Source organism: Lepisma saccharinum, chromosome 19, assembly GCF_977018435.1.
Source record: "Lepisma saccharinum chromosome 19, izLepSacc3.1, whole genome shotgun sequence".
Classification (NCBI taxonomy): Eukaryota; Metazoa; Arthropoda; class Insecta; order Zygentoma; family Lepismatidae; genus Lepisma; species Lepisma saccharinum.
In genome coordinates, this window is record NC_139247.1 from 39,370,775 (window position 1) to 39,397,485 (window position 26,711).

General features: G+C 39.1%; 1 protein-coding gene across 1 annotated transcript in view; it reads right to left on the reverse strand.

The window, feature by feature from the left end:
* Positions 1-9,773: 9,773 nt before the first annotated feature.
* LOC146003112 (homeobox protein XENK-2-like) overlaps positions 9,774-26,711 on the reverse strand; it is a 55,734-nt gene continuing 38,796 nt past the window's right edge. The window contains exon 2 of the mRNA XM_083141289.1: positions 9,774-10,359. Coding sequence (XP_082997415.1) covers positions 9,893-10,359 — 467 coding nt within the window. The 3' untranslated portion in view covers positions 9,774-9,892. The remainder of the gene's footprint in view (positions 10,360-26,711) is intronic.

Below are 26,711 nucleotides of genomic sequence, written 5' to 3' on the forward strand. Positions count from 1 at the left end.
TAAAGACCTTTTAAATGTTCATGTAGGAGATAAATCAGAAGTAAATGAAGTGCACGCAGCAGAACCTTTAGTTCCAGAACCTAACTTGACTGAAGTTAAAGATGCTATTAACCCTAGAACACTACCGTGTTCCAATATTACAGTATAACTACCGCTACGTTAATTTTACGTACTTGAAGAAATCTATTTTTAAAACAACCTGTACATCATGAAAACAAATTTCTATTCATTGTGAACATTATTTTGTTTATTTTTCCTTATATTGGAATTTTATTCATCATTTTAAAATGTATAAACATGGTTTTATTAAACATAGAATATTTTAAGAGAAGGTCTTGCTTGACAAGCCCATTCGTACATTAAGAATGAAGGCGAAAATTTCGAACAATGAAAAGCAAACAATAATAATATTCATAACGCTGTAAATAAGGAACAAATGTAATTTTTAAGTCTTGCAAGAAAATAGTGCATGCTTTTAACCTTTCGTTTTCAAAATCTAAGTATCCAAATCAAATTTACAAATGTCAAAATTACGTGATAGATATTTCTGGTTTTACACAGATACGTTAAATTGACGTACAGTGTACGTACAACATAACAAAGCAAATCAAGACGATCAGAGCTTAAACCCTCCTTATGTGTTCCCTTATGTCCGACAGACAACTTGAGGCACTGCTAGGCAGAGGGGTGAGTGGGTGCGAGGTGGGAGGTAGGGGAGGAATTTGAGCGCAAAGCATACGTAAATTTTACGTACGGTAGTGTTCCACAAATTGGCTTCCCACAGGAGCAGTACGTAGTTGTCATCCTCCTTTTCTTGTAGTTGCAGAAACTGCAATACTTTTGGTTCCCTTGTGACGTGGCTGCTACTGTACTTGTCTCTTCCTTCCCCAATACCTTCAAAAAGTATGAACTGAATTCGGGAGAATAGTCTCTTTTCTGAGTTGCCCTGATTGTTGTAGAAGTTCTGAGTGTGAATAATGTATCCATTGATCGCTGCTATGTTGATCATATTATAGAAAAATGAGATATTATAGAAAAATTCTAGCAAATCATACGTGAATACAAATGGCGTTATTACTACATGCACGTCAAAATTACGTGCAAGATTTTTCTTCTGTTACTATCGCTACGTATTATTGACGTACAGAGTCCCACATAACGCACAAACTAAAGACGTTCACTGCTTCCGCCCTCCTTACCACAGTGCTGCCACGTGCCTGACAGAATGTCCGAGGAATACCATAGAAAGAGGGGTAGGTGGGTGCGATGTGGGAGGTAGGGGAGGGAAATGAGCGCGAAGCACACGTAAATTTTACGTACGGTAGTGTTCTAGGGTTAAAAGGCTAAAGAATAACAAAGCACCTGGCATAGATTTAATACCACCTGAGTTAATTAATGGTGGAAATTCGTTAATATGTCAAATTCATAAATTAATTTGTTTACTATGGAATAGTGTAGTGTGTTTGTGTTTGTCTTGTGTAGTAGTTGTAGTGTGCTTGTATGTGGGTTTGTCTTGTGCAGTAGTTGTGCTGTATAGTGTGTTTGTGTTTATCTTGTGTAGTAGTTATGCTGTCTAATGTGTTTCTGTTTGTCGTGTGTAGTATCGGTGGTGTGTATGTATGTCTCTTGTGTTGTAGTTGTGCTGTATAATTTGTTTGTGTTTGTCTTGTGTAGTAGTTGTAGTGTGTAGTTTGTTTATGTTTATAGTGTGTAGTAGTTGTGGTGTGTTTGTGATTATCTTGTGTTATAGTTGTGCTGTGTTTGTGTTCGTCTTGTGTAGTAATTGTGCTGTCTAATGTGTTTGTGTTTGTCTTGTGTAGTAATTGTGCTGTCTAATGTGTTTGTGTTTGTCTTGTGTAGTAGTTCCTCCATTCATATTGGGGGTTAGGCGTAGAGCTGACAACTCTGCACTGTAAAAAAAAATGTCAAGAAACAGCAATATAAGGCCATGGATGTTCCCAAGGTAAAATATTTCTAGGTAAAATAGTCCCCCGTTCGGATCTCCGGGTGGGGACTACTCTGGGAGGTCCCTGGACTAAGGATAAGATCTACATTAGGAATAAGGATATTAAATTAGGCACCTGGAATGTTCTGAGCCTTTACCGGCCTGGGGCATTTCAGTGTACAGTTAATGAGATAGTTAGGTATAAATTAGATGTAGTAACTGTCCAGGAAGTTAGGTGGCCAGGAGAAGGGAATTGTAAAACTAAAAATTATACTTTTTTCTATGGTGGTACTGAAAATCATAATTTTGGAACAGGCTTTTTCATAAATAATAGAATTATCTCGGCTCCTAAAACAGTAGAATTTATTAATGATAGGATATCATATGCAGTTTTACAGGGTAGGTGGTGTAAAATTATTTCCATAAACATAAATGCACCAACGGAAGATAAAGATGATAATACTAAAGATGATTTTTATGCAGAATTAGAACAGGTCTTTGATAAATTTTCTCAGTATGATATGAAAATTCTGTTAGGTGACTGTAATGCACAGATTGGCAAAGAACAGACATTTAAACCCACGATTGGAAAAGAAAGTCTTCATGAATTAAGTAATGATAATGGTATAAGATTGATTACTTTTGCAACCTCAGAGAATTTAATTGTGAAAAGTACCACTTTTAAACATAAAGATATCCATAAATATACCTGGTCTTCTCCGGATGGTAAAACTCATAATCAGATAGATCATATTCTCATTGATAAGAGAAGGCATAATAGTATAATTGACGATCATACACATAGAGGTGCTGACTGTGCCAGTGACCATTATTTAGTAATTGCTAAATTAAGAGAAATCCTCCTCCGTAGTCGAGCGGGTTAAGGCGTTCACTCGTCTTGAGTTCGTTCGCTGCAGGACGGCGTAGGTTCGAATCCGGCTCTGGTCGGAATTTATTCGGCCTACGTATAGGGCCGGTGGCAACCCACCATCGTGAGGAAGTTGGGGAGCTCCGAGCGAGTGAGCGTAATCCGGTCGAGAAGACCTACTATAACGGCTGGGGATACGTCGGGCCGACCCCCCGACTATTCCAATACTGGTTGAAGATCTCCACGCTTAGAGGTGACGAAGGAAAGCGTGGGAGGGAGACCGGCAGTCGGTAGGTATGCGTAGGTATGTCTAGGCCCTTCATGGGCTGTTGCGCAACGGATTATTATTAAATTAAGAGAAAGACTCTCAGTGATAAATCATAAGCAACAAAATCTAAAAGTTCTAAAATTTGATACAGGAAAGTTTACTGATGAAAGAATTAAGAAAGATTACCAAATTAAACTGTCAAATAGATTTGATGTTTTGCAGGATTTAAATGATGATGAAAATATAAATGAAACAGACGTAAATAAGAATTGGGAGCACATACGTAATGCAATAGAATCAGCAGCTAAAGAAAGTATAGGATACCATAAAGCGACAAGAAGTAAGCCATGGTTTGATAATGAATGTCATAATCTAATAGAAATAAGAAATCAGGCTAGACTTAGGTGGTTAAATAACTCTGATGATACAAATCTAAACAATTATAATAGAATAAAGAGAGAAGTTAACCGCACGTTTACAAGTAAAAAAAGAGATTTCTTGAAAAGCAAAATTAACGAAATTGAAACAAACAGCAAAAACAAAAATATCAGAGATTTATATAAAGGTGTAAATGAGTTTAGAAAGGGGTGGCAACCTAAAGTAAACTTGATAAAAGATAAAGACGGTGATTTTCTAGCTGACCCAAGCAATATTCTAAATAGATGGAAGAACTACTTTAATGACCTATTAAATGTCCATGTAGGAGATAAATCAGAAGTAAATGAAGTACACACAGCCGAACATTTAGTTCCAGAACCTAACTTGACTGAAGTTAAAGATGCTATTAAAAGGCTAAAGAATAACAAAGCACCTGGCATAGATTTAATACCAGCTGAGTTAATTAAATATGGTGGAAATTCGTTAATATGTCAAATTCATAAATTAATTTGTTTAATATGGAATAAAGAAGAAATCCCTCAACAGTGGAAAGAATCCATAATTCTTCCTGTGTTTAAAAAAGGTGATAAAATGAACTGCAATAATTACCGTGGAATTTCTCTACTCTCAACAACATACAAAATATTGTCTAACATTCTTTTAACAAGACTAACACCATATGCTAATGAAATTATAGGTGATTATCAATGTGGATTTAAACGTAACAGATCAACTACAGATAAAATTTTTCACATCAGACATACACTTGAAAAAAAGTGGGAATATAATCAAAATGTCCATCAGCTATTCATTGATTTCAAAAAGCATATGATTCGGTCAAAGAGATAAATTATATAATATATTAGTAGAGTTTGGAATACCTAAGAAGCTTGTTAGTATGATAAAAATATGCACCAGTGAAACAGAAAGTAAAATTCGTGTGGGTCTTAATATGTCTGACAAATTTACAATTCATGATGGGTTAAAACATTATCTCCATTGCTCTTTAATTTTGCCTTAGAATATGCTGTTAGGAAGGTAAAAGAAACTAAAGAAGGACTAAAATTAAATGGTGTGACTCAGTTGTTAGCATATGCAGATGATGTAGACTTACGGGGGATGATGTGACTACAATTAAGAATAATGCTAAAATATTTTTCAAAACTGCTAAAGAGATAGGTTTGGAAGTTAACAAAGAGAAAACTAAATATATATGCTTACAGGCCAAAACCAAGTGTTAGGTAATAATCAAAATCTAATTATTGATAACAACTCGTTTGAACAAGTTTCCAAATTCAAATACTTAGTAGTAATATTAACAAATGAAAATTATATCAAAGAGGAAATAAAAAGTAGGCTTAATTCAGGAAATGCATGTTACTTCTCTCTTCAAAAACTTTTGTCTTCTCGTTTAATATCTAAGAAACTGAAAGTTAAAATATACAAAACAGTAATTTTGCCTGTAGTATTATATGGGTGTGAAACTTGGTCCCTTACATTGAAAGAGGAACATAAATTGAGAGTATTTGAAAATAAGATCGTTAGGAAAATCTTTGGACCTAAAAGGGATGAGGAGACAGGTGAGTGGAGAAGGTTACATAATTTAGAACTACATAATTTGTATTCATGTCCAGATATTATGACTAAATCAAGAAGACTTAGGTGGGCAGGCCATGTGGCACGAATGGGAGAGGAAAGAGGAGTTTACAGGATTCTTGTTGGGAAACCTGATGGTAAGAGACCTGTAGGAAGGCCAAGACGAAGATGGAGGGACAACGTTGAGATGGACCTAAAGGAAATCGGTAGGGATGGAAAAGAGTATGTAGAACTTGCTCAAGATAGGGAAAGATGGAAGGCCTTTGTTGCTGCAGTCATGAACCTTCAGGTTTAAGAAGGCTAGAGAGTTCGTTAGTTAGTTAGCTTTCCTAAACGTGTCAAACAGGCAGAAATTAACGCTTGAAAAGCATATACATAATTCCTTATTACATACGAGTATTTCACTTTGTATACTTTATTCAAATGCATTTATTCTACACAATGGTGTTCTGTGATAATGTACATTGAATCTTCCACCACAGTCTAGCGGCATTAATTTTATCTTTTACACAATAATACACTTCAGAATGTTCCTTATTTCTTCGTTCTTAAATTTTCTACGCCAGTCGTTCATTTGGGATAATCCAGCATTCAATTATCAGCGCCATCTACTGATCTTGCGTTTATTTAATACAAATTCAGCTTTCCAAGAAGATAGGTTCATGTCATTCACCAACTGCGTGGCATTGTCTTCTTAAGTTAGATATATTACGCCTCAGGAGTATGTGCAGGAAGGCCGCACATAACGGTAGAGAAGAGGAGAAAGGGAGTGGACGGAGTGAAGTTGTGCGCACACGGTTGGTATAGTCCACTCGTTTACTTGGTTAAAGTCCAAGATCTGAAGCGAGCTGCCGCCACGAACGTGGGTGGGGATAAACAGCGGGCGAGTTGTTTTCGTCCAATCACACTTAACCTTCAGCCAATGGGCGCAGCTGTCATTCTGCTCGTATACTCCATGTGGAGTCTCAGTCACATGACTGTACATATGCATGGCATCCAACAGTAAGCGTATCTGAGAATATTTCACCCATCCTTGAGTCTACTGAACCAAAAGCTTTGTCGACATCACGATAACACCTTAACCAAGCTTACCATTGTCGTACGAGAAATTTTCCCCTGAGGCCAATATATTTTTATTACTAAAATTCAAGAAACCATCTTGTTATTTAATCAATGCTTCCTTTGTTGATTATATAGGTGTAGTTATATATTAATTATAATAATTACAAAAATTACCATCGTTGATAAAAAAATTATAACCAATTATTGAATGAGTGTCATTCGCTCAACTTAAAAACATATTAATTTTGCATCAATGCTGTTTTGTTTACACAGGTGCAGTTACATATAATTTACAATAATTACAAAAATTACAATCATTACTGCCAGCAGCGGCATGAAGAACACGCATCCATAGAAGTTTGCCAGATACAACAGCCAAATATTTTCTTCTCCCATTTACATTACTTTTACTTCAGTAAAAAAAAAATAACAACGTGACGTTTCATCCTCAGATTTGACCCTGGTAGATGGTTGAAACGTCATGTTTTTTTTGTTGTTTTTTTTACTAAAATATAGACTGCCTTGGTCAGCATATGTAGTGTTGTTTTCTGGCATGGATACAAGGCTTCATCATGCTACCATTACTATGTTTTTTGAACAATAGTACAGAAACATTGGTAACACACTAGGGATTTTCTCCCCAATTTTTCATGAAAGTGTTCACAGTTGAAAAATAGAAAAACAAGAAGTGGTGGGTCCCTCAGGAGAGCTTAGGAACTAAGTTCCAAAAGTACCAATTCTTAATGAATCACTAGGAACTATCTTTCCACAGCTGCGAACTGATTCAGAAATGCAGTATCGGAATACGAAAAAGGGGGGGGCTTCCCCTTTAATTAGAACACCACTTTCACCACAAGACATTCATGTCATGTTCCCCGACCGCAACCAATCCAACGAGGACCAAAAAAGCAGTGACACTCACTTCCCTCTTACGCTGCTCTAGAGTCACCAAGATTGCACCATGGTTGCCGATGAGAGGTGCACAACATCTGAGCATCGCGCTCTGGCGTCCCCTAACAACAATAAACATAGTTGTCGTTTCCTGAAGAGCCTGCTAAGTGACATGACAAGCACGGTCTGATGCCTCTGCATTCTTCTGGGATGAGAAGTATTGGCTGCCGAACACATGTATGCCAAATGTGGTCCACGGAGTAAGCTTACCTCGTGCATAGCTTCGGGATTTACACTGCAACCCTTTTTCCACAGAAAAGTAAATGCATCAGATGAAACAAAAATGCATAAAGTATATAGCTCAGACCAAATGGTGAAGTGCATCATCGAGAAAGATGCAGGAAAATGAATCAGAAAACTGCATCAGTTGATGCACTATAGTACAGCTCGACATAAAAAGAATTAATTTCATCATGGGCCTCACCGATGGCGTAGTGGTAACGTCGTCGCCATCTAGCCAAGTGGTCCCGGGTTCGATACCCGGTTGAGGCACATAGTGGCTTATCCAGTCCCGATAAGCTTTTCTGTGCATAAAGTGGACTTACAAAAAAAGACACATTTGCATCATATTATGATACACTTTAGAGTTATTTTTGCAAAGGATATACAAAAGTGAAAAAATGCTAGAATATCGCTATCTGCAAAAAAAAAAAAAGAAATCACATATATCTTCGTACCAAATTTCATCAAAATATAAATTATTATATTATTATAATAGGATAATTCCATGAAACCTAAATATCAAATTCTCAGATGTGTTTAGGTCAGACATGTTATATATGACGAACTTATGATTGACTGCATAATGTATGAAACTATCTCATGTCAATGTACAAATATTTCTTACTGTTGTTATATTTGGGCAGAAAAGTTATACCCGCAACATTTTACTTCCACTGCCTTTAGGGTATAAGAACAACTGATCATTGTTAATGAGCAATTTAGAAAGGCTTGATCTTATATAAGGGTTGCATAACGAAAATTTTCTTTGTCTGGAAACTTTACATAAATGTGACAATTAAGTGAAGGTGTTTGCTTAGGTATATTAACCCTATGAAACACATGCCAACACTGATCTTGTTAAGGGATATCATTGTTTTCATGTGATTAAAGAATACGCCAGCTCAAAGTTTTAAAACTTAAATATGTTATTTCCCACTATATTAATCTAAGGAAAAATCTCTGTTTCTTTTCTCGTGATGTCCACAACTTCTTCCTTGTTTGTAATATACTTAATACTTATAATTTATTATTCCCTATTCTTTCATTGAGTAGTTACATGTACTCCAAATCAACAATATACCTTTTCGTTGCCTTTCTGTAAAATGTATTTATCACCTACTTTGTGTGACACACATGTAATTACTGTTATCCACTGAATCTTCCTCTGATTTTCTCAATGCTGACTTAAGTAAAGAACAAAACAAATAAATATTTCTTATTTTCTTTTATAGTAACAGAGAATGACCAACATTTACAGTGTTTGTGACATGTGTAGAATTCAAAATTGTTTTAAATATAACACACTGTGTGCAAAACACAATTTTCTGATTTGAAGTGAATAAATTAATCTGTGAAGTAAATGTTATGTATGTCATACATATATAAATGGGGATCTCAAAGTCCAACTCGGTGTCCTAACACACATTAACCATAAAGTCGTAGAGATGTATTGATTAGCGTGATTTCAGTTCATTTCACACTGCAAGACACTTGATTGCACAGTCCCACAATAATTTAAACAAGTTTTTGTCTTTAATTCAATATTCTGTGGATTTATCGGAGTTTCTAGTGATACAATAATTCATTTGGGCTTACTTGTCAGTAGTCCACTAGCTACAAAGGTTTCGTTTTTTTTTGCTGTTTTGTTTGCCTAAAATGAAACTAATCGTACGTCCTTTGTCTCAGCACTGAATATTTAGCTCAGTATTCTTCCAAATTACATGTTTCAGCCGCCATCTTTCCGTGTCCTATTAGATGTTTTTAGCAAATGAAGTTAACGTTTTTAAGTATGATTGTGTTTCCACTTCATGGTACTTTTAAAAGTAAAATTGAAGTTCTCTCGCCATATCTTGCAAGGAATCTGACACTTCCATTAACTATTCACAGTTAAGATTAACATGCTTAATCCACTCTTGTAACTTCTAGAAGACGGACTCAACGTTTCTTGAAAGGGGCAAAGTGTAGTTGTTCTTATGCAACTGTAGATCCAGTCCCGATTAACCTGTCTGGGCATAAAAGTGAACACGAACGTTTTTGTAGTTCGTACACTGAACAGTCAGCAACAACGTAGTTGATCCATTGCATCGATTCGTTACTCGAGAGTCCAATATTAACATTCCTGTATCATTAATATTGCACGTGTGATGATAATGTGATTGAAGTGTGTATGGATCCATGGCCATATATTGAACCCAAATGGGACTCTCTTGTAAACACACTGACCATCAAGAGTAACGAAATGTTTCTCAATACTTGGTCCTTGCACTGGGTAAAAGCAAATCCACGTACACCGACTTCATATGTCCTAATAGAAATGTAGATGAGAACGCACTTTACGCCGAAGCCACGTTACAAGGAGTGTTGTCCAGTTGTACTTTCAAAGCTCCTCTAGCTAACAAGACCTATAGTAGAGAGATCTGACATGTAATGTCAGATATCCATGAGTCATGGTCTAACCATATTTCTACACTTCTCTCGTGCTTATACACTGCTTATTCTTGGCTGGTAAGTCATGAAATAGTCTTCAGAGAGTGTAAGAAACTTCAGTATTGGTTCAGCAGTCCTCAGAACTCTTCTTCTGAAGAGAGCTGAGCTGCCTAGATCACTGAGTGCAAGGAACAGAGTTTGCTTGACATGTGGTCGTGTGCTGCTGCATCGGTGACGTCATTGGAGGAGGGCAAAGCAGCGGGTAGTAGTAGTACGCAGCCGGAAAGGGCAAAGGCAGGGTTGGGTAGAGGAGAGGTCGCGCGAGGTCATCCGGTTTGTACACCACTTGGTCGTCCCTCATGAGAACTTTCACGGCCACTTTCTTCGCAGACGAGGGAGGGAGCATGTCCTGCTGAAGCTGCTTCCGTTTCGTCTTGTAGCGGCGATTCTGGAACCAAATCTTCACCTGGGTTTCTGTGAGCTTCAGGGCCTGGGCGAGGTCCGCCCTCTCTGGGCCGGAGAGGTACCTTTGGTGGTTGAATCGTCGCTCCAGCTCGTAGACCTGTGCGTGCGAGAAGGCTGCCCTTGACCTCTTCTTCCTCGGTTTGCTGTCGGGCTTGGAGACATCGTTGAGTCCGTCTTCTAGAAAGAAGAAAACAGAGTATCAATACATAATTTTACTTCTTGTGTACATATTTTTGGTATTGATGGTACGGAGATCTTGTTCTCCGTCTAGCCTCGATTGCTTTCTCAGTCTTGAAACACCTTAGTGGGACATTGAATTCCACAATTGAGGCCTAAAAGTGGTAAACTTGTAAGTGCCAAAAGCGAAAGTGTTGGGAAATCGCATCGTTCAGCACATCAGCCCATAAGAACGTTCACACTAGTGCCTTTGTACACCCCCTTGGAACTACCAGCCACTTTTCACGTTTACCACATTATCAAGCATGACACATTTCACAGTTTAACGTGGAAAACGGTGTTCGAATTGTTGTGGCACTAGCGTTTACCAATTTTAGTCTTGAATTACATCAAACAACACTATTTACAGATGATAAATCAACTACTCTTATGGATGAATAGGGACAGAAAACCAATTGTTAATGGTCAGCACGGCACAGTAGGGTCAAGTATAGTCCACGCGTTACTTCGTTAACGTCGAAGAACAAAGAAAACGGCCGCCACAAACGTGGGTGGGGATAAATAGCGGGCGAGAAGTTTTAGTCCAATGACACTCAACTTTCAGCCATTGGGCGCAGCTGTCATTGTGCTCGTCTACTCCACGTGGAGTCTCAGTCACATTGTTGGAGCTGGTGGGCGCGCTCCGTCGACTTCAAAGCCAGCCGGTCGTTAACGTAGCCAGCGCGTCGACTATACCACCCGAATTTGTTTAAATGGGATCTGGTTTAAAGTCTGAGTCCACTTTGTGCACAGATAGGTTAATTGGGACCACGATGTGCCTCCATCGCTTCTCGTTCTCAGGACCCCAAGGGATGCCGTTAAAGGGAAAGCAATATCAAGTAACCTGGTTTTGTTCGTTACACGTCACGTGCTCTGCAAATGTTCGGAACGGAGGGAATCCATCCCCAAGAATTAATACTGAGGTTGGGTGGCCGTCCCAAACGGTCTATATCAGTGGCGTATACGGAGTCCAAGATCTGGGCTATCTCACTATGTCACGTGGTCGTAGGCTATGAATAGAAATAATATTACCAACTCCTAAGAAATCAGGTTGCCAACTCATAAGAAATCAGGTTGCCAACTCATAAGAAATCAGGTTGCCAACTCATAAGAAATCAGGTTGCCAACCCATAAGAAATCAGGTTGCCAACTCATAGGAAATCAGGTTACCAACTCATAGGAAATCAGGTTGCCAACCCATAAGAAATCAGGTTGCCAACTCATAGGAAATCAGGTTGCCAACTCATAAGAAATCAGGTTTCCAACTCATAAGAAATCAGGTTGCCAACTCATAAGAAATCAGGTTGCCAACTCATAGGAAATCAGGTTGCCAACCCATAATAAATCAGGTTGCCAACTCAGGAAATCAGGTTACCAACTCATAAGAAACCAGGTTGCCAACTCCAGAATCAGCATCATCATCTCACTGATATTAATAATATTATTTACAATTTGTGATCGATTTCTCTCCTGTATTTTATTCTCTAGACTTCAGGCTTCGCAGATAGCCTATCTAGCCTAGAATATAGGCTCATGGTCTATATCAACTAGTTCAGTGGTTCTCAAACTGTGGTACGTGTATCCCCAGGGGTACATGAACTACTTGAAGGGGGAACGCGATCAGCTAGGAAGAGAAATGTCTAGAATACCCACACGACAACATTTTTGCTGCGCAATGTGGAGCAGACTTCATTGTTTCATACTTCATAGCTTCATCACTCAACAGGAAAATTATGCTGATTTTGTCACTGACACTCTTATCCTTGATTCAAATCTTTTTAAATAAAATACTCGTTCGAAATTTCTACTCATTTCATTCTTCAAGCCCACAAACATTTGTTAAAGTGTAGAAACGTCACGAGTACGACTGGGTATATTGTTGAAGTGTGGTATCGAAATATACTAAATTTGGAGCCGAATCTCCACTTGAAAGTTTCATGTGCACAACCAGACATCAATAATAATATGCAGGCGCATCCTTCCCACTGGAAACTGAGAATTTACAAAAAAAAAAAAATGATTGTGCTGGAGAGTTTTACAAACTTATTTCTGTTTATTGCTATTTTCTTCAATAACTGATGCGTTTTGATGCACCAGAATGCATCTTTTTGATGATGCAGGAAGGTGCATCAAGCTGCATCAACTGATGCATTAAAGTGCATCTCAACTGCAAAAAAATCCTCACTTGAATCAAATGATGCACTTTGGTGTTTCTTTCACGAGATACAAAAATGCACCCAAATGCATCAAATGTGAATCTGATTCTTTGAAGAAGCCATAACACACACTTTAGTGCATCAACCGATGCATTCTGGTGCATCAATCGATATTATGCATTTAGTTTTTTGTGTGTACATCCCGAATGCCATTTTGTTCAGTCGCAGATACACGACTCCGACATATAACAAACACCCCACCAATCAGGCAGCACAAAAAAAAAAAATCCCCAAAACCACGATTCGGAGAAAACCTATGCTGGGGGTACATTAAACGTTTAGTTACAACTAAATGGTACAATAAGAATAAAAGTTTAAAAACCGCGGAACTAGATCACACTGGTGTAGCTGTTTACTGTACCGTAGAGACTCTTGTTTTGTTGTGTGCGAAAATGAGCAGAACAAATGAAGAGAAATTTCGTATATCTCCATTCCTCTATGATTTGTGTTTTTATTATTTCACGTCGCTTTTCTGCAACTTGGGCTAATCGCGGCGATGATGACCTTAAAATTGCCAAAAAATGACCTCTAAAAATGCATTTATGACCTAATACATGAAAGAAAATGCCCTTAAACTTAGAAAAATGACCTAAAAATTTTGAAAGATTGTAGAACAAATTTATAAACTGCCAAGAGAAATTCAAATTACAAATTATCGTTACAGTATCTATCACATGTTCATTGCGCATTATAGTACAAGTAAGAAAGTTCACTTTTTGTCATCTTTTACACTTTAAGTACTGAGTTGCAGTACACAACGAACATCATATGCAAATTTTCAAAAGTGGATGATTGTGGGTTGTCGGACAAGAGAGCCTTGTACATGGAAAAACTTCTCTCGTCTTCCACCGACACAAGAGTAGCGTACTTGCAATGAACAATATCACTTGCTGTTAAGTCACTTTCAATTGCATGGAGTGCAAATTTCTTCCCTGACAAAATGTCCGATACAGAGTACAAAACTTTGTACACCCTTGTTGACAATAATCCGTCTCGCGAAGATATATTTACTGATAGAGGGGGAAATCACATTGTTTGAGCTGAATTGTTACACAACAGTTTGTATCAACAATACTGCACAGAATTTCTTTTTTTCTTCAAACACAATCGTTCAGAACTGCGCTGAAGGCAATGAGACGAAAGTCGGAAACCTCTCTCCTTCAAAGGGTTACATTTGCATGTAAAATGCCCCTTCTTTCATCAAAATGTAAGAAAATGCATGTGATGACTTTTAAAAGGCCGAAAAATGACTTAAATGGTTTTAAAAAGTTTAAAAAATGCCCTTTACTCCAAAAAAGGGTCAAAAAATGCAAAAAAATGTCCTAACAAAGGCATCCCAATTTATTCACTTGCGAATAAAACACGTTCCTATCTACTTAAGCAATGTTTCTGACTTACCAAAAAAAAAAATATGCATTTGCATCAAAATCCTAGCCCTAATGATGAGTGCAATTAATGAAAAGACAATCACAAAGAACAAAGAAATGTTCAAAATGAACAGGATGAACTTGGGTGTGTCTACAAAACCCTGTCTTCAAATAATTGTTCCAACAACGCCAGAAAACATGCGGCAACGAATTGTTGATGCTTGTGCCTCGATCACTCCTGACATTTTGGGACGAACAGTCTGGAGCTTCAGACACCGTGTTTAGAAATGCATTGAAGAGAACAGTCATTATTTTGAACATTTGTTCCTTTAAACATTTGTTTGTGTACCTCAAATGATAACTAATTTGTAGTAACATACTTAATTTTGTTGTTCATGTGAAATTGTTCCTTGAAACCAAAGAGTTGGAACAAATTAATATTATTTATTGTTACACAAAAACATAAATTGCAAACAATTTTCTTTTGCAGAATTCTTTGCATACATTTTTTGAATAAAATTCGTTTTTGCAATGTTCTCAACGGAAACCAAAACTGTTATTACATAAAGGGAACAAAATGAAACTGAAACTACCAAATGTTTATAAGTGTTTAAAGGTTGCAATTTTTTTACAAAATTTTTCGAACAAAAAATACTTCTTTTTCAACACGGAATCCAAATATGTAAAACGAATGGGGGTGTTCCATTTGAAATTTCACAATTACCCTCACCTCCCTAAGGGGTGGGTGGCGGCGATGAAATTTTTGCGGCATTGACTTACCCCCTCAATAGTATCAAACTTTTTTTCTGTGGAATTTTTCGACTGCATGCGATATTCCATACTATCGTTATAAATGGACCACCCGGTATGTGTGTGTGTGTGTGTGTGTGTGTGTATATATATATATATATATATATATATATATATATATATATATATATATATATATATATATATATATAATAACCAGTGGCTCGACAGCCCTTGAAAGGCCTTGGCCTAACTCCCGACTGCCAGTCTCCCTCCCACAATCCTACGTAGAGGTGTGGTCATCTTCAGCAGGTAATGGGGTGACGTGGGGTCAGAACGTTAAACTTTGAGCCGTTATAGGAGAGTTCCGTGACCGGGTGTGACGCCACTCACTCGTAGCTCCCCAATTTCCTCAGATGGTTGGTTGCCACCGGTTCTATACGCAGGCCGAGAACCCAGAGACTGAACTCATACGGACTCGAACCCTTGCCGTCCCGCGGTCGGAGCACAGAGCCTTAGAATGCAAGGTCATTGAGGAGTACACACACACACACACACACACACACACACACACACACACACTAGGGTCTGCCCGATGGTGTAATGGTAACGTCGTTGCCCTGTAATTAAGTGCTCCCCGTTCGATACCCCGTGGAGTCACTTAGTGGCTCGGATCACATTGTAATCTGTAGGTCCAGTCTCGATTAGCCTTTCTGTGCATAAATAAGGTGGACTTGAAACCAGACTCAAACAGGTAATTAACATATATTACATTATTGTTATGACATTTAAATTTAACTTAGTCCATATATCCCAACAAGTGCAGTAACTACAAAGATTATACCGATTGTGAAATTCGAGTAGCTACATACAAATTTTTAGAGTTTTTTTTTAAATTTTAAAGTAAAACTTTCTGTAAGTCACGAAAATGTTGGGGGTGCACGGGAAAGTTTCGGTGTGCTAGTGCACCCATTAACGACATTGCTGACAAGTAAAGAAAAATTGAAATTGGTTAAGAAAAGAAATGGAGCGCAAAAAAAATGAATAAAAATTAGGTCAGTAGGAAAATGAATAGAAAGACTCCACATTTCTTTCCACCTCTTTTGTACAATCGAATGAATGGAAAATTGTTCACCTAAAGACAAGAAGCAGTCTTTTCAATTGTCCCCAACACCGAACAAAACACCGAAACCATCTTCACACGATTCGCTGTTACTGTGAAGAACTCAAAATCCTTTTAAAATATCGCAAATTGAAAATTGGTACAAGCAATGACACTTGTTTCTTTTGAACAAACAAAAAATGAAAGAAACTTCTGAAGGCATTGAAGTAAAGGTCACGTCATAAGTTCAGAAACAAATATCTATGTACTCTTTATGTGACGTACATGATATATAGGCTTCACATCTATAATGCCCTTGAACGTTGTGCACCCACATCCTGTTGTCAAAGGCTCTTCAATTCATTTCATTATTCTTTTTATGTTGGACGACCCGAATGAATTCTGTTTATCAATAACTTTTATGAGCTATTGAGAACGGCTCACGATAGGCTGAAAAGAGGGATCAATCATACAAGTTGAATGCTAACTTCGTTTGTTATTGTTCATGCATAAAAATGCATTGTTAGTCTTTTATTGTTGACGATGGAAAGCTTGTTCTGTAGCTTTGGCTATTATCGAATGAGAAAATAGATTCAAAACATTTTTAGAAAATTTTATAATCAATTTCGATAGAAGACTTGGTCATTTTTGAACACATAAACTTTTCGCACAGGATATAACAATTTAAATGTTCTCAAAATCTATCTGCAGTTTCTTGATGGACAATATAGGCCTTCCCGATGGCGCAGTGGTAGTGTCGTCGCCTTGTAATCAAGGTGTCCCGGGTTCGATTCCCGGTGGAGGCATATAGTGGTTCGGATCCCACTTTAAACTGTAAGTGCAGTCCCGATTAGTCTTACTGTGCATAAAGTGAACTTAAAACATTAACTCAATCAATCAATGGATGGACAACATATGTTAGAAGTTCCATATTCAAAATTCGCATTACTGGTTCCACACCAGGCCTCTCTAATAGGATAATGATTAAAGTTATAACTTAGTAATCAACCTGCAGTTTCAGTTTTGTTTGTTATTGTTCATGCATAAAAATACATTGTTAGTCGTTTATTGTTGAAGATAGAAAGCTTGTGATGCGCCCTGCCTGCCTCCTGGTTGAATTTCCCCGCACTGGAATTTTTCAAAATATGTAACCTTAATGTATTTTAAATTCTATTTAAAAAGTAAAATTTTCTGTAGAACGAGAAAATGATATACTATAGGTGTGTTGCAAAATGCGATGGTAATTGGAGAAGAAAATTCAGTAGGGCAAACAGGTAATGCTCGTAAAAGTGTGAGTCAATGATCGAAAAATGTTCATACTAATTGAAAGTATTTCTCTAGTTATGCTAATTACACCATGGTAGGAATAAGTATATGCATCAATAGATGGCATCCTCTGGATCCCCACCCCTCCCCAAGGTAAAAATTGAATTCGTACACTGACCTAAAGTTGACTTGAAATTGAAATTTGCTTTCTCTGATGCCTTCAGAAGCCTGCTTCTTATGCACCCATACTTAGGCAGGTGAAACAGGTTTGCCTTTTACTTGATCCATTCCATAAAAGGCCTACTTTCTACCCGCCCATACCCACTTAGCAGCTGAAGCAGGTTTGCCTTTTACTTGATCCTTTCCATAAAGGCCTACTTTCTACCCGCCCATACCCACTTAGCAGCTGAATCAGGTTTGCCTGCTACTCGATCCACTCCTTCAGAGGCCTACTTTCTACCCGCCCATACCCACTTAGCAGCTGAAGCAGGTTTGCCTTTTACTTGATCCTTTCCATAAAGGCCTACTTTCTACCCGCCCATACCCACTTAGCAGCTGAATCAGGTTTGCCTGCTACTCGATCCACTCCTTCAGAGGCCTACTTTCTACCCGCCCATACCCACTTAGCAGCTGAAGCAGGTTTGCCTTTTACTCGATCCTTTCCATAAAAGGCCTACTTTATACCCGCCCATACAAACTTAAACCGCTATCACACGGAACTGGATTTCTAGTAGGAATGCCCTAGTTGGCGCTGAACTGACTTTCTAGATAGAAATCCTGGCTGCCTGACTGACTGCTTGACTGGTTTGGAGGAATAGGACATGTTCTAATTGCTACTAGCTTTCCTCGACTGGATTCTGTGGAACAGCCAATCAGAGCAAAGTTTGGCCATGTGAAGATAATTTGTGAGTTTGCAAAGGAGCGTTTTTTGTCTGTGGTTTCCGAGTGCTGGCTGTTTATGTTATAGTTTCTCCGTTTCTCTATAAAAAAAAAAGTAAAGAGATGACGTGCAGTGCATTCGTGTTCAGTTCATTAATATTTAGGTATTTATACAAAGCGATGAGATGTGTACGTGACAAATATGATTATCTGAAAATGAAAATTCTTATTATTACAAGTGTATTAATAAATGTTTGACCCTTTTTTTTAATGAATCCTGCGAATCTCATGTATGAATAATGCAAACCCAAGTTAAAAAGCTTGTTCGGTACGCATTGATTACCATATTTTTTTCCAGCCAATCTCTCGTTCATTATTTTCTTTTTTTAATAAAAGCACAAAGCTGTAATTCTCCTACAGCATTCTTCAAATTGCTCGTCCACGTCCACCTTTAAGCCGGCTTTAGACGAAAGCATAAATGCTACGTAAATGCTTCCAAAAATCTTATAACAGAGAGTACTTTACAGCATTTCATGGATCATTTCGGTTAGCTGTTCCAATTACAATGTACATATAATACATACAGCACCAAAGGCACGTCGAGTTACACCGTCTATGGCGAGTGCACGGTGTTTACAATTGAAAAAGCTAAAATATTCTTCCATACGTGTACAGTAAACGTTGTAAAATATATATTTTATCAGTGCCATTCTTCTCTTACTAAAACCATTTAATACGAAGCGATATTCCTCTCGGTTGAATAGTTATCGTATTTTAAAAGTGTGAAGTGATACGTTGTTTACATCTCACGCGGACGCCATTATGGGAACAAAAGACTATCGACAAGTACGGTGTAACAAGTACCGTGTGAGGCGAAAACTAGCAAATGGGTAGCCAGTCCAGCATCAACTAGAGCATTCCTACTGGAGATCCAGTTCTGTGTGATTCAAGCTTTAGCACCTGAAGCAGGTTTGCCTGGTACTCGATCTACTCCTTCAGAGGCCTGATTTCTACCCGCCCATACCCACTTGGCAGCTGAATCAGATATACCTGCTGCTCAACAAAAAATAAGTCAGGATACTGAAAGTTCCATACATTTTTTCGACTTCTTAGAAATACAATATCGTTTCCTGAGTTTCCACTTGTGCTTTTGTTTGTACTCATAATTTTTGGAGGCAATTTGTCCCTCTATGATAAACCTTTTGAATCTCGCCCATACTTTTCGCCATGGATCATGTAAGAGTTTACATGTGTTTCCAAATAATCTCCATCATTATTAGTAACTTTATAATTTCTTGACCATCAAGTCTATCTATAATCTTGATTTCTTAAAACAGTTTGCTTTCTATAGTAAACGTTCTTAAGTTTTCTTGTTACATTTTATTGTATTTAATTACAAAGAAAAAGAGCTTTGGTGTAAAATCGCAATTATTATTCTCGCTATACGGTCGCCTCCGTACCCAAATGGTTAGCGCTCTCACCTCTGGTGCGAGAGGTACCGGGTTTGAGTCCCGGTGGGAGCCCCAAACATTTCTGCAAACTAGTGGATTTCGGTCTCGAAGGACAGAAAATATCGGCGATGGGACTCGATGCTCTGACCAATGAAAGAGGCCGCTCTGGTAGGCCCGGGTCCTTAGATGGCTGTTGCACCATTGATTTAGTTTAGTTTATTTTACATATTATTATTATTATTATTATTATTATTATTACTTATTATTGTTATATTTGGATTGTACTTCTATTGTAGTCTCTTTTCGCTATCTTTAGGCTAATCATAAAGATGAATGATGATTAGATTAAATTGATGAAGAGATATGGAATGTCCTGGATGGCCTTCGAACGCAGAATTTCGGCCGCTGATATTATAATAATTATCATTCAGTTGTGTTAGTAACAATTATAATAACATCAATATTCTGTTACACGTTTAGCTCAATTCAAAGCACTAACACATTTTCCTCGTGATTTCACGCAGTTACTTACGAACCACCCTGCATTTGGAATGGATCCCGCGGTACAGACAGCACTAATTGAAAAGGAAGCGATCAGCATTTGGCTTTCAGGATGTTCGTCGATTGGCTGGATGAAGATTCGACTTGTGCAAATAACTAGAGCATCGGTAGACGCAAGTGATTTTTCCTCCCCCAAATACGAAAACACTCTGTCCCAAAGAGGGCAGCGCTGTTTGGACAGCTCTTGTGGTAATGGACGCTCGGCTATTGACAAGAGGGCCCGATGATGAGATATGTAAAGGAGTGACAGTGGGGCCTACTGCGCGATGTAAGCTCTAAAAAAAGTTTTTTCCCCACTCGCCTCTTTGCGTCCATTTGGTTCGCTTCCAGGATCTCTCTCGAAATGGATGGGAGTGACTGACATGTTGATCTCCGGCCTTTGGTAATAGCGGGATCGGGTTTCCCGACCAAAACTTTGCACTTTGCAGTGTTGCCAACTGCCTGACGCAAAACATCGCTAAAATGGCAGTCAAAGTTTTGAAGAGGTCCATACAACAACCGGGTATTTGTCTCCTGCCGGACCCCAGGATAATAAAGGCTGTTCCGTATACGACGCCGAATTTGAATCGAGTGCTATTGTTTTGTTTCGAGGTTGGCAGGCCTGTTCTTACCAATGTTGGTATCTGTTGTCATGCCGATTAATGTAGCCTCAATTGTTTTGACTCGTTTGTTGTGGTTTCCTTCCGAAAATCCTCGAATAATCCAAGAGCGTGAAATCCATCCATCCGCTGAGAACGACTGTGTGGTGTGGGTTTTGGAGGGTGGAGTGTGATCTTACACCCTGTGATTTCTTCTTATGGCGTTTGTGAAATCACAGGTGTACGCCAACAAACCACGAACCCTTTTGGAACTGAAGGCGGAAATCATACGGGTGATTGGAGGCATCGGGACAGACATCTGCGAAAGGGTTATCAATAATTTTGTGCAGCGTATAAATGCATGCAGACTCAGTAGGGGTGGACATATGCCTGACATTGTCTTTCATACGTAAATGCGAGATGTTACTGCTTACATATATGTGAAATATAACTACTTTCATGATATTTTCTCTATTTTTATTTAATTTTCTAATTCGGTGTCCTATACGGAACACCCTTTATTAAGAAAATTACAGAAATAATTTTGAATTAGCATAAGGTAAAAGGTAAAGATCCCTGTGCATATAGTACCGTGCCATCAAGGTACATTTTGAACAATGAAACCACATTTTGTTCAGTCGTTATGGCGTCTGACTGCCATGCGAGAGACCCGGGTTCGATCCCCGGCGGGGGAGAACCTGGAATTTTTTCCACCTGTTTAAGCTGCTCCGACGCCCACCCAGTATTGGATAAAGTGGCTACTTGGAGGAAACTCGGGGGGGGGGGGTGGCGGATAAAGGTGGTCAAGGCGTAGTGCTTATCACATCATCCCACCTTCGGCCGTGATCAAGAAAGTGTGGTGACCTAACTCCACGCCCCATGTACGGCCTTCATGGCGTGGTGCAAAGCACAGGAGAGCACTTTACTTTTTTTTACATAAAGGCACATTTATGGATAGGACCCCACACATTCTCGTTCTCGGCAGGTGATGTATATGATCAGCACCACCCTCCGACCGCCTTTACCCCCCAGGGTTGCCCCCAGGTACCCATTGATTTGAGGCTGGGTACCAGAGCCGCTTTATGCAGGGAATTGAACCCTGGTCTCCCGTGTGGCTGTCAGGCACCCTACCGACTATACCACCACGGCTCATATTGAATTAGCGTTCTTATTGGATTTGCTTTTCGTTATTAAGCGTCGCGTTCTGCCACTTTTGGCTAATCACGACAATGAGGATCATTGGTCATGTGTTGAAATTGCTGGAGGGGCACTCACGAAGTGCTACATTCAGAATTTTAAAAATGTAAAAAGTGAGTAATACTATAACCGAAAAGAAGAAGATGAATGTCGGGAATTCAATTCAAGACCGTTATCACCAAAAGGCTAAGGTGTTCAAGGATTATTCTATGAAACACATAATCATAGACTAACTCCACAAACATCACTTTCACGGCGAGGTTGCGAAAAGGCTTTCATTGGGTGATGTGTGGCCAACGAATTGAATCCCATCGCCGCTGTTTTATGGCTTTCGAGACCAGCACACTCTCCTATTGCTCTGAAGTAGCTACCCCAATTGTTCTCACCATGCTGGGCCACAGAACATCGGCTCGGACCGGAATCGAACCAGGTACCCCTCGTACAAAGGTAAGAGTGCTATCCATTTGACAACGCGGGGCTCAATGTAACTCAGGTTTATCCTGCGGTACCTCTCCCGCCACTCTGTCGCCTGCTGAAAGACCTTGCCAGTCGTCACGTGAGCTCTTGCAACCACTGACAGGGGCTCTGGAGACAGCACGTGCTTCATTCTCTGCGAACCAGAGCTTGTCGTTCCCTTTCCGCGAGAAATTTGAACACAGGGTTGCCACATTCACATCGGAAGGGGGGGGGGGAGCAAATGAAAGATAGGGATCAGAGGAAAATAACTTCTCCTGTAAGGGCCTGAATAGCATATTGACATTTTTGCTTGCCCTTTCGAAGGACTTTTGCAGCAGGACGCCCATTCGCTATGTTTGCACAACCATGCGTTTGACAACGCCCTACAGACGAAAGATCTGTTATTGGCGGGAAATGTACTAGCATAAAAACTTCTGGCCTATAGTCGGGTAACGAAACTTGTAGTTTCTTTTACGTCAGTTTTCAACCTCTGTAAGTTAATCGTGAAGACGAAAATGAACAGCGAATTCATGAACAGACAAGATGTTTTATCCACGATTCGAAATTCAATGTGCTACACTACTCGCTATGGTATATGCCAATAATATCTTGAATCGAGACTAAACATTTACGGTCATACAAAGCTGAAGGGTCATAGTATAGCAATAGAACACTGAAATTGTATTATGTCTAAAATTGCCTAATTGACTGTTGATGTATATTTTCCCTATCTTTTATATTTCTTAGCTATATGATTACTTAACTTTTCAAGTTTCCAAATTTGGAATGCTATTTTTCTCGATTTATACGATGGAACATTTGTTCTAGGTTTGTTTTAATCGTAGAGGCCGCGGTGGCTCAGTCGGTAACGCGTCTGACTACCATGCTCAAGGTCCCGGGTTCGATCCCCGGCCGGTTCAAATCCGGGAACTTTTCTAACGGTGGAAGCGGCCCCGGCGCCTACCCAGCGTCGAATAACATGGGTACCTGGGGGAAACCCTGGGGGGTAAAGGCGGTCAGGGGCGTGATGCTGATCACATCACCCCCACTCACGACCGGATCAAGAAAGTGTGGGGCGTTACCCCCACACCCCCTATACGCCTTCATGGCGTGGTGCTATGCACAGGGGAACACTTTACCTTTTTTTTTTTTGTTTTGTTTTAATCGTATCTGCACCTATGATTGTGATTACCTTTGGCACTACTTGCACACGATATTTGAAAATACGTGTCTCCCACACGTGTTTTTCTTCTTGTATGCCCAGAAACATGTACAGTCACGGTCATTTCTATGTTGTAACAATGAGTTTCAATGAGATAGTTACAACCCATAACTGCGCATGACTGTACATAACGAGAGAAACCTCTGGTAATGCATAGCCCAAAGTAGACACAAGAATAAATATAGAGATGAAACAATCAAAATATATATCAACAGGAGTGTCGAAGGGGACAATTAAACTTCTTGCATTCTACCCTTTAAGCATCCCTTAGGTTTTCTTACATTCGATAAGTTTTGATTGCTTATTTAGAGTAAGTGTAACTTCACGATATATAAGTGGAAATTACTTTTACATTAGCATCATATAAATCTTTTTCAGCGTCATAACTGTAAGTATTTCTATAATTCGTAAAGGTGAACTTATAAGATAAAAGTGCAACCACGTTGAACACAGCGAGCGAGCCATTTAGACTTCTGGTTACTATGCCATATCCTGATAAGAATAACAGAATTGACAAACATTGCTTGAACAAAAAATCCTAACTTTCGAAGATTCGTTGTTTCTGTGTTGCGTTACGTTCTTAGATCGTCATGATTTGTACTCCAGCACAGAGGCGCAACTACGGATTTTTGTCTGTGGGGGGCAAGTACCAGGATAAAAGTGTCAATAATAATAATAATAATAATAATAATAACCAAAATAATAATAGCATTATTATTATTATTATGTTTTACATGTGTAACATGGAGCGACGTAAAATAAGAAAATACATATGCAACATGTTAACACTAAATTGTGTACCTATTCAAAGTTTCTTCAACACACACAGACACACATATATAGGTATATAAAACATATATTATTTAAATACATTACATAATCAATTCATCCATCTCATAACAAACCCAAGGCCAAAATGATATAAATTGTCTCTCACATGTGCACGCTCCTATTCCTCAAAACAATTGTTCATGCATTTAAGGCAAAACTGTTTTAGCAGCAACAGTCTGAAGTACATATTTGGTTTTAGTTCTCCCTGTGGTAATTTACAATACATTACAGAAAATTATAATATTGCGAGCGAAGCATTCAATTTTTTTTTTTTGGTCCAATTATTTGCAAACTGAAAACAATATCGATTCAATAGGGCGCAAATAATTTCACGCGTCGCCATGCGTTCTCTTTTTTACAACTTTATTCATTTTGATCGTTCGGTGACTCCCGCCGCCCCCTAGCTACGGCTCTGAAGTTGATGAGATTGCAAGAAAGGAGGTAATACGAGCGAAGCGAGCAAGAAGAAATTACGAAATATATTTTTGCTTGCATAACATTTGAAATCCAGGGGAGCAATTGCCCCTCCGTGCCCCCTGCAGGTGCTCTTGGCCGTCTGGAAGAATAAATGCAAGATAAACATGAAAACTAATTCCATCTTGAGTATCCTTTTGCCCTGCTATTCTTAGATTCTGCTAGCCTTAATTTTTTACTGCAATGTTTGCCCCCTAGAATTAATTTCGCGAGTTCAATGACCCCCCCCCCCCGGTGGTTGTGCCACTGCTCCAGCAAGTTTATATGTTTTCCCAATCATAGTTACGGTGTCTCATTTATACAAGTAAGGCTCGCTTTAGACGAAAGCATTCTTCTTAACATGTTACGTAACCAATCAGATACGAGCTCTAGGTCACGAGTACAGTTGTAATGGCGGCCGCGTGAGATGTAAACAATGTATCACTTCACAATTTTAAAACTCGATAACTATTGAACCGAGAGGAATAATGTTTCGTACAAAACGTTATTATTAGATACAAATGGAATGGCACTGCTTAAATGCACACTTTATAACGTTTACTGTACACGTATGGAAGAATATTTTAGTTATTTCAAATGTAAACACCGTGCATTCAGCATAGATGGCGTAACTCGACGTGCCTTTCATGCTGTATATGTTATGCATTGTAATCGCAAGAGCTAGCCGAAAAGTTACATGAAATGCTTCCGTGTAAAGAACTATCTGCCATAAGATTTTTGGAAGCGTTTACATAGCATTTATGCTAGCAAAAATGCTAAAGAAAATGCTTCACTTGTGAAATTTCTTCGGAAGAAGCCTTTCAGACAGTGAAATCGCTTTGTAGAGTAGAGTCTGGGCAAGCTAAGAACCGACGCGTGGACCGCCTTTATGGCAGTGACCACTGTTGCCACGTTTACCTGCAAAGAAACGTCCGGTCAAACAGCCAATTAGGCCTAGCGCTGCCCCCTGTTTGGGCAAAAAGCGGCAACCTCAGAATTCCTCCTCCCCGAATCAGCCAGGACGGAAACAGGATTTTGTCCAAATAACCGTTATGGTTATTTTGATTCTGGTTAACACTTAACACTCTCGCCCACCGAGGCGGCTACATTGAAATACAGGCTCTGGAGGAAAGGAGATGACTAGGCCATCATAAACGCCGTGTATAAGTGATAAGACACGTCCATCTTGCCCGTCCTCAGTGTCTTCAAGGAAACCACGTTGCCATGCCAACGGCAGCCAGATAACAAACAAACTGCTAAGAAATCAAATTGCATACCCAATACGTATAGAATATATACGCCCCTGATTATATAGACCCCTACATAAATAAATACATAACCCTATATATATATACTGTGAGTCCCCGTGGAAAATGTGCTCCTTGCACGTAGGCAACCCTGGTACACCGAAGATAAGAGCGGGGTAGAGAACAGTCCAGGATATCGGTGCCAAGTAGTTTCGACAACACGACATAGAGAGGGATTGAAAATAAAGTGTCTAATGATGACCTTGAGGCAGGCAGCGTGCAGGTCAGTTGAGTGTAGTTGAGCGGCGAGGAAAGTTGTGAGTGTGGTTCGGTGGGTCAGCATGGTGTTAACGGTGCAGCAGCGTATCTTTGTTGTCGAGACGTATGCACGCCTCGGTTCTTGGAAACAGTGTGCAGATTTGTTTACGACGGAGTTCGCGGTGAATGGAGTTCCAGCGAAGGCCCCAACCAAATCAGTAATGCAAAAACTGATTGCAAAATGGCGGGAAACCGGATCCGTGCTGAATAGGCCAAAAGTGCGTCCAAAGACTGTCTCCGCACTGAGGCTTCTTTTAACAGACTCACCCAGTGTGTGTGTGTGTGTGTGTGTGTGTGTGTGTGTGTGTGTGTGTGTGTGTGTGTGTGTGTGTGTGTGTGTGTGTGTGTATATATATATATATATATATACCTATGTGTGTGTGTATTGATTAGTAACTTAATTTTAGTAGCTGTTCTGC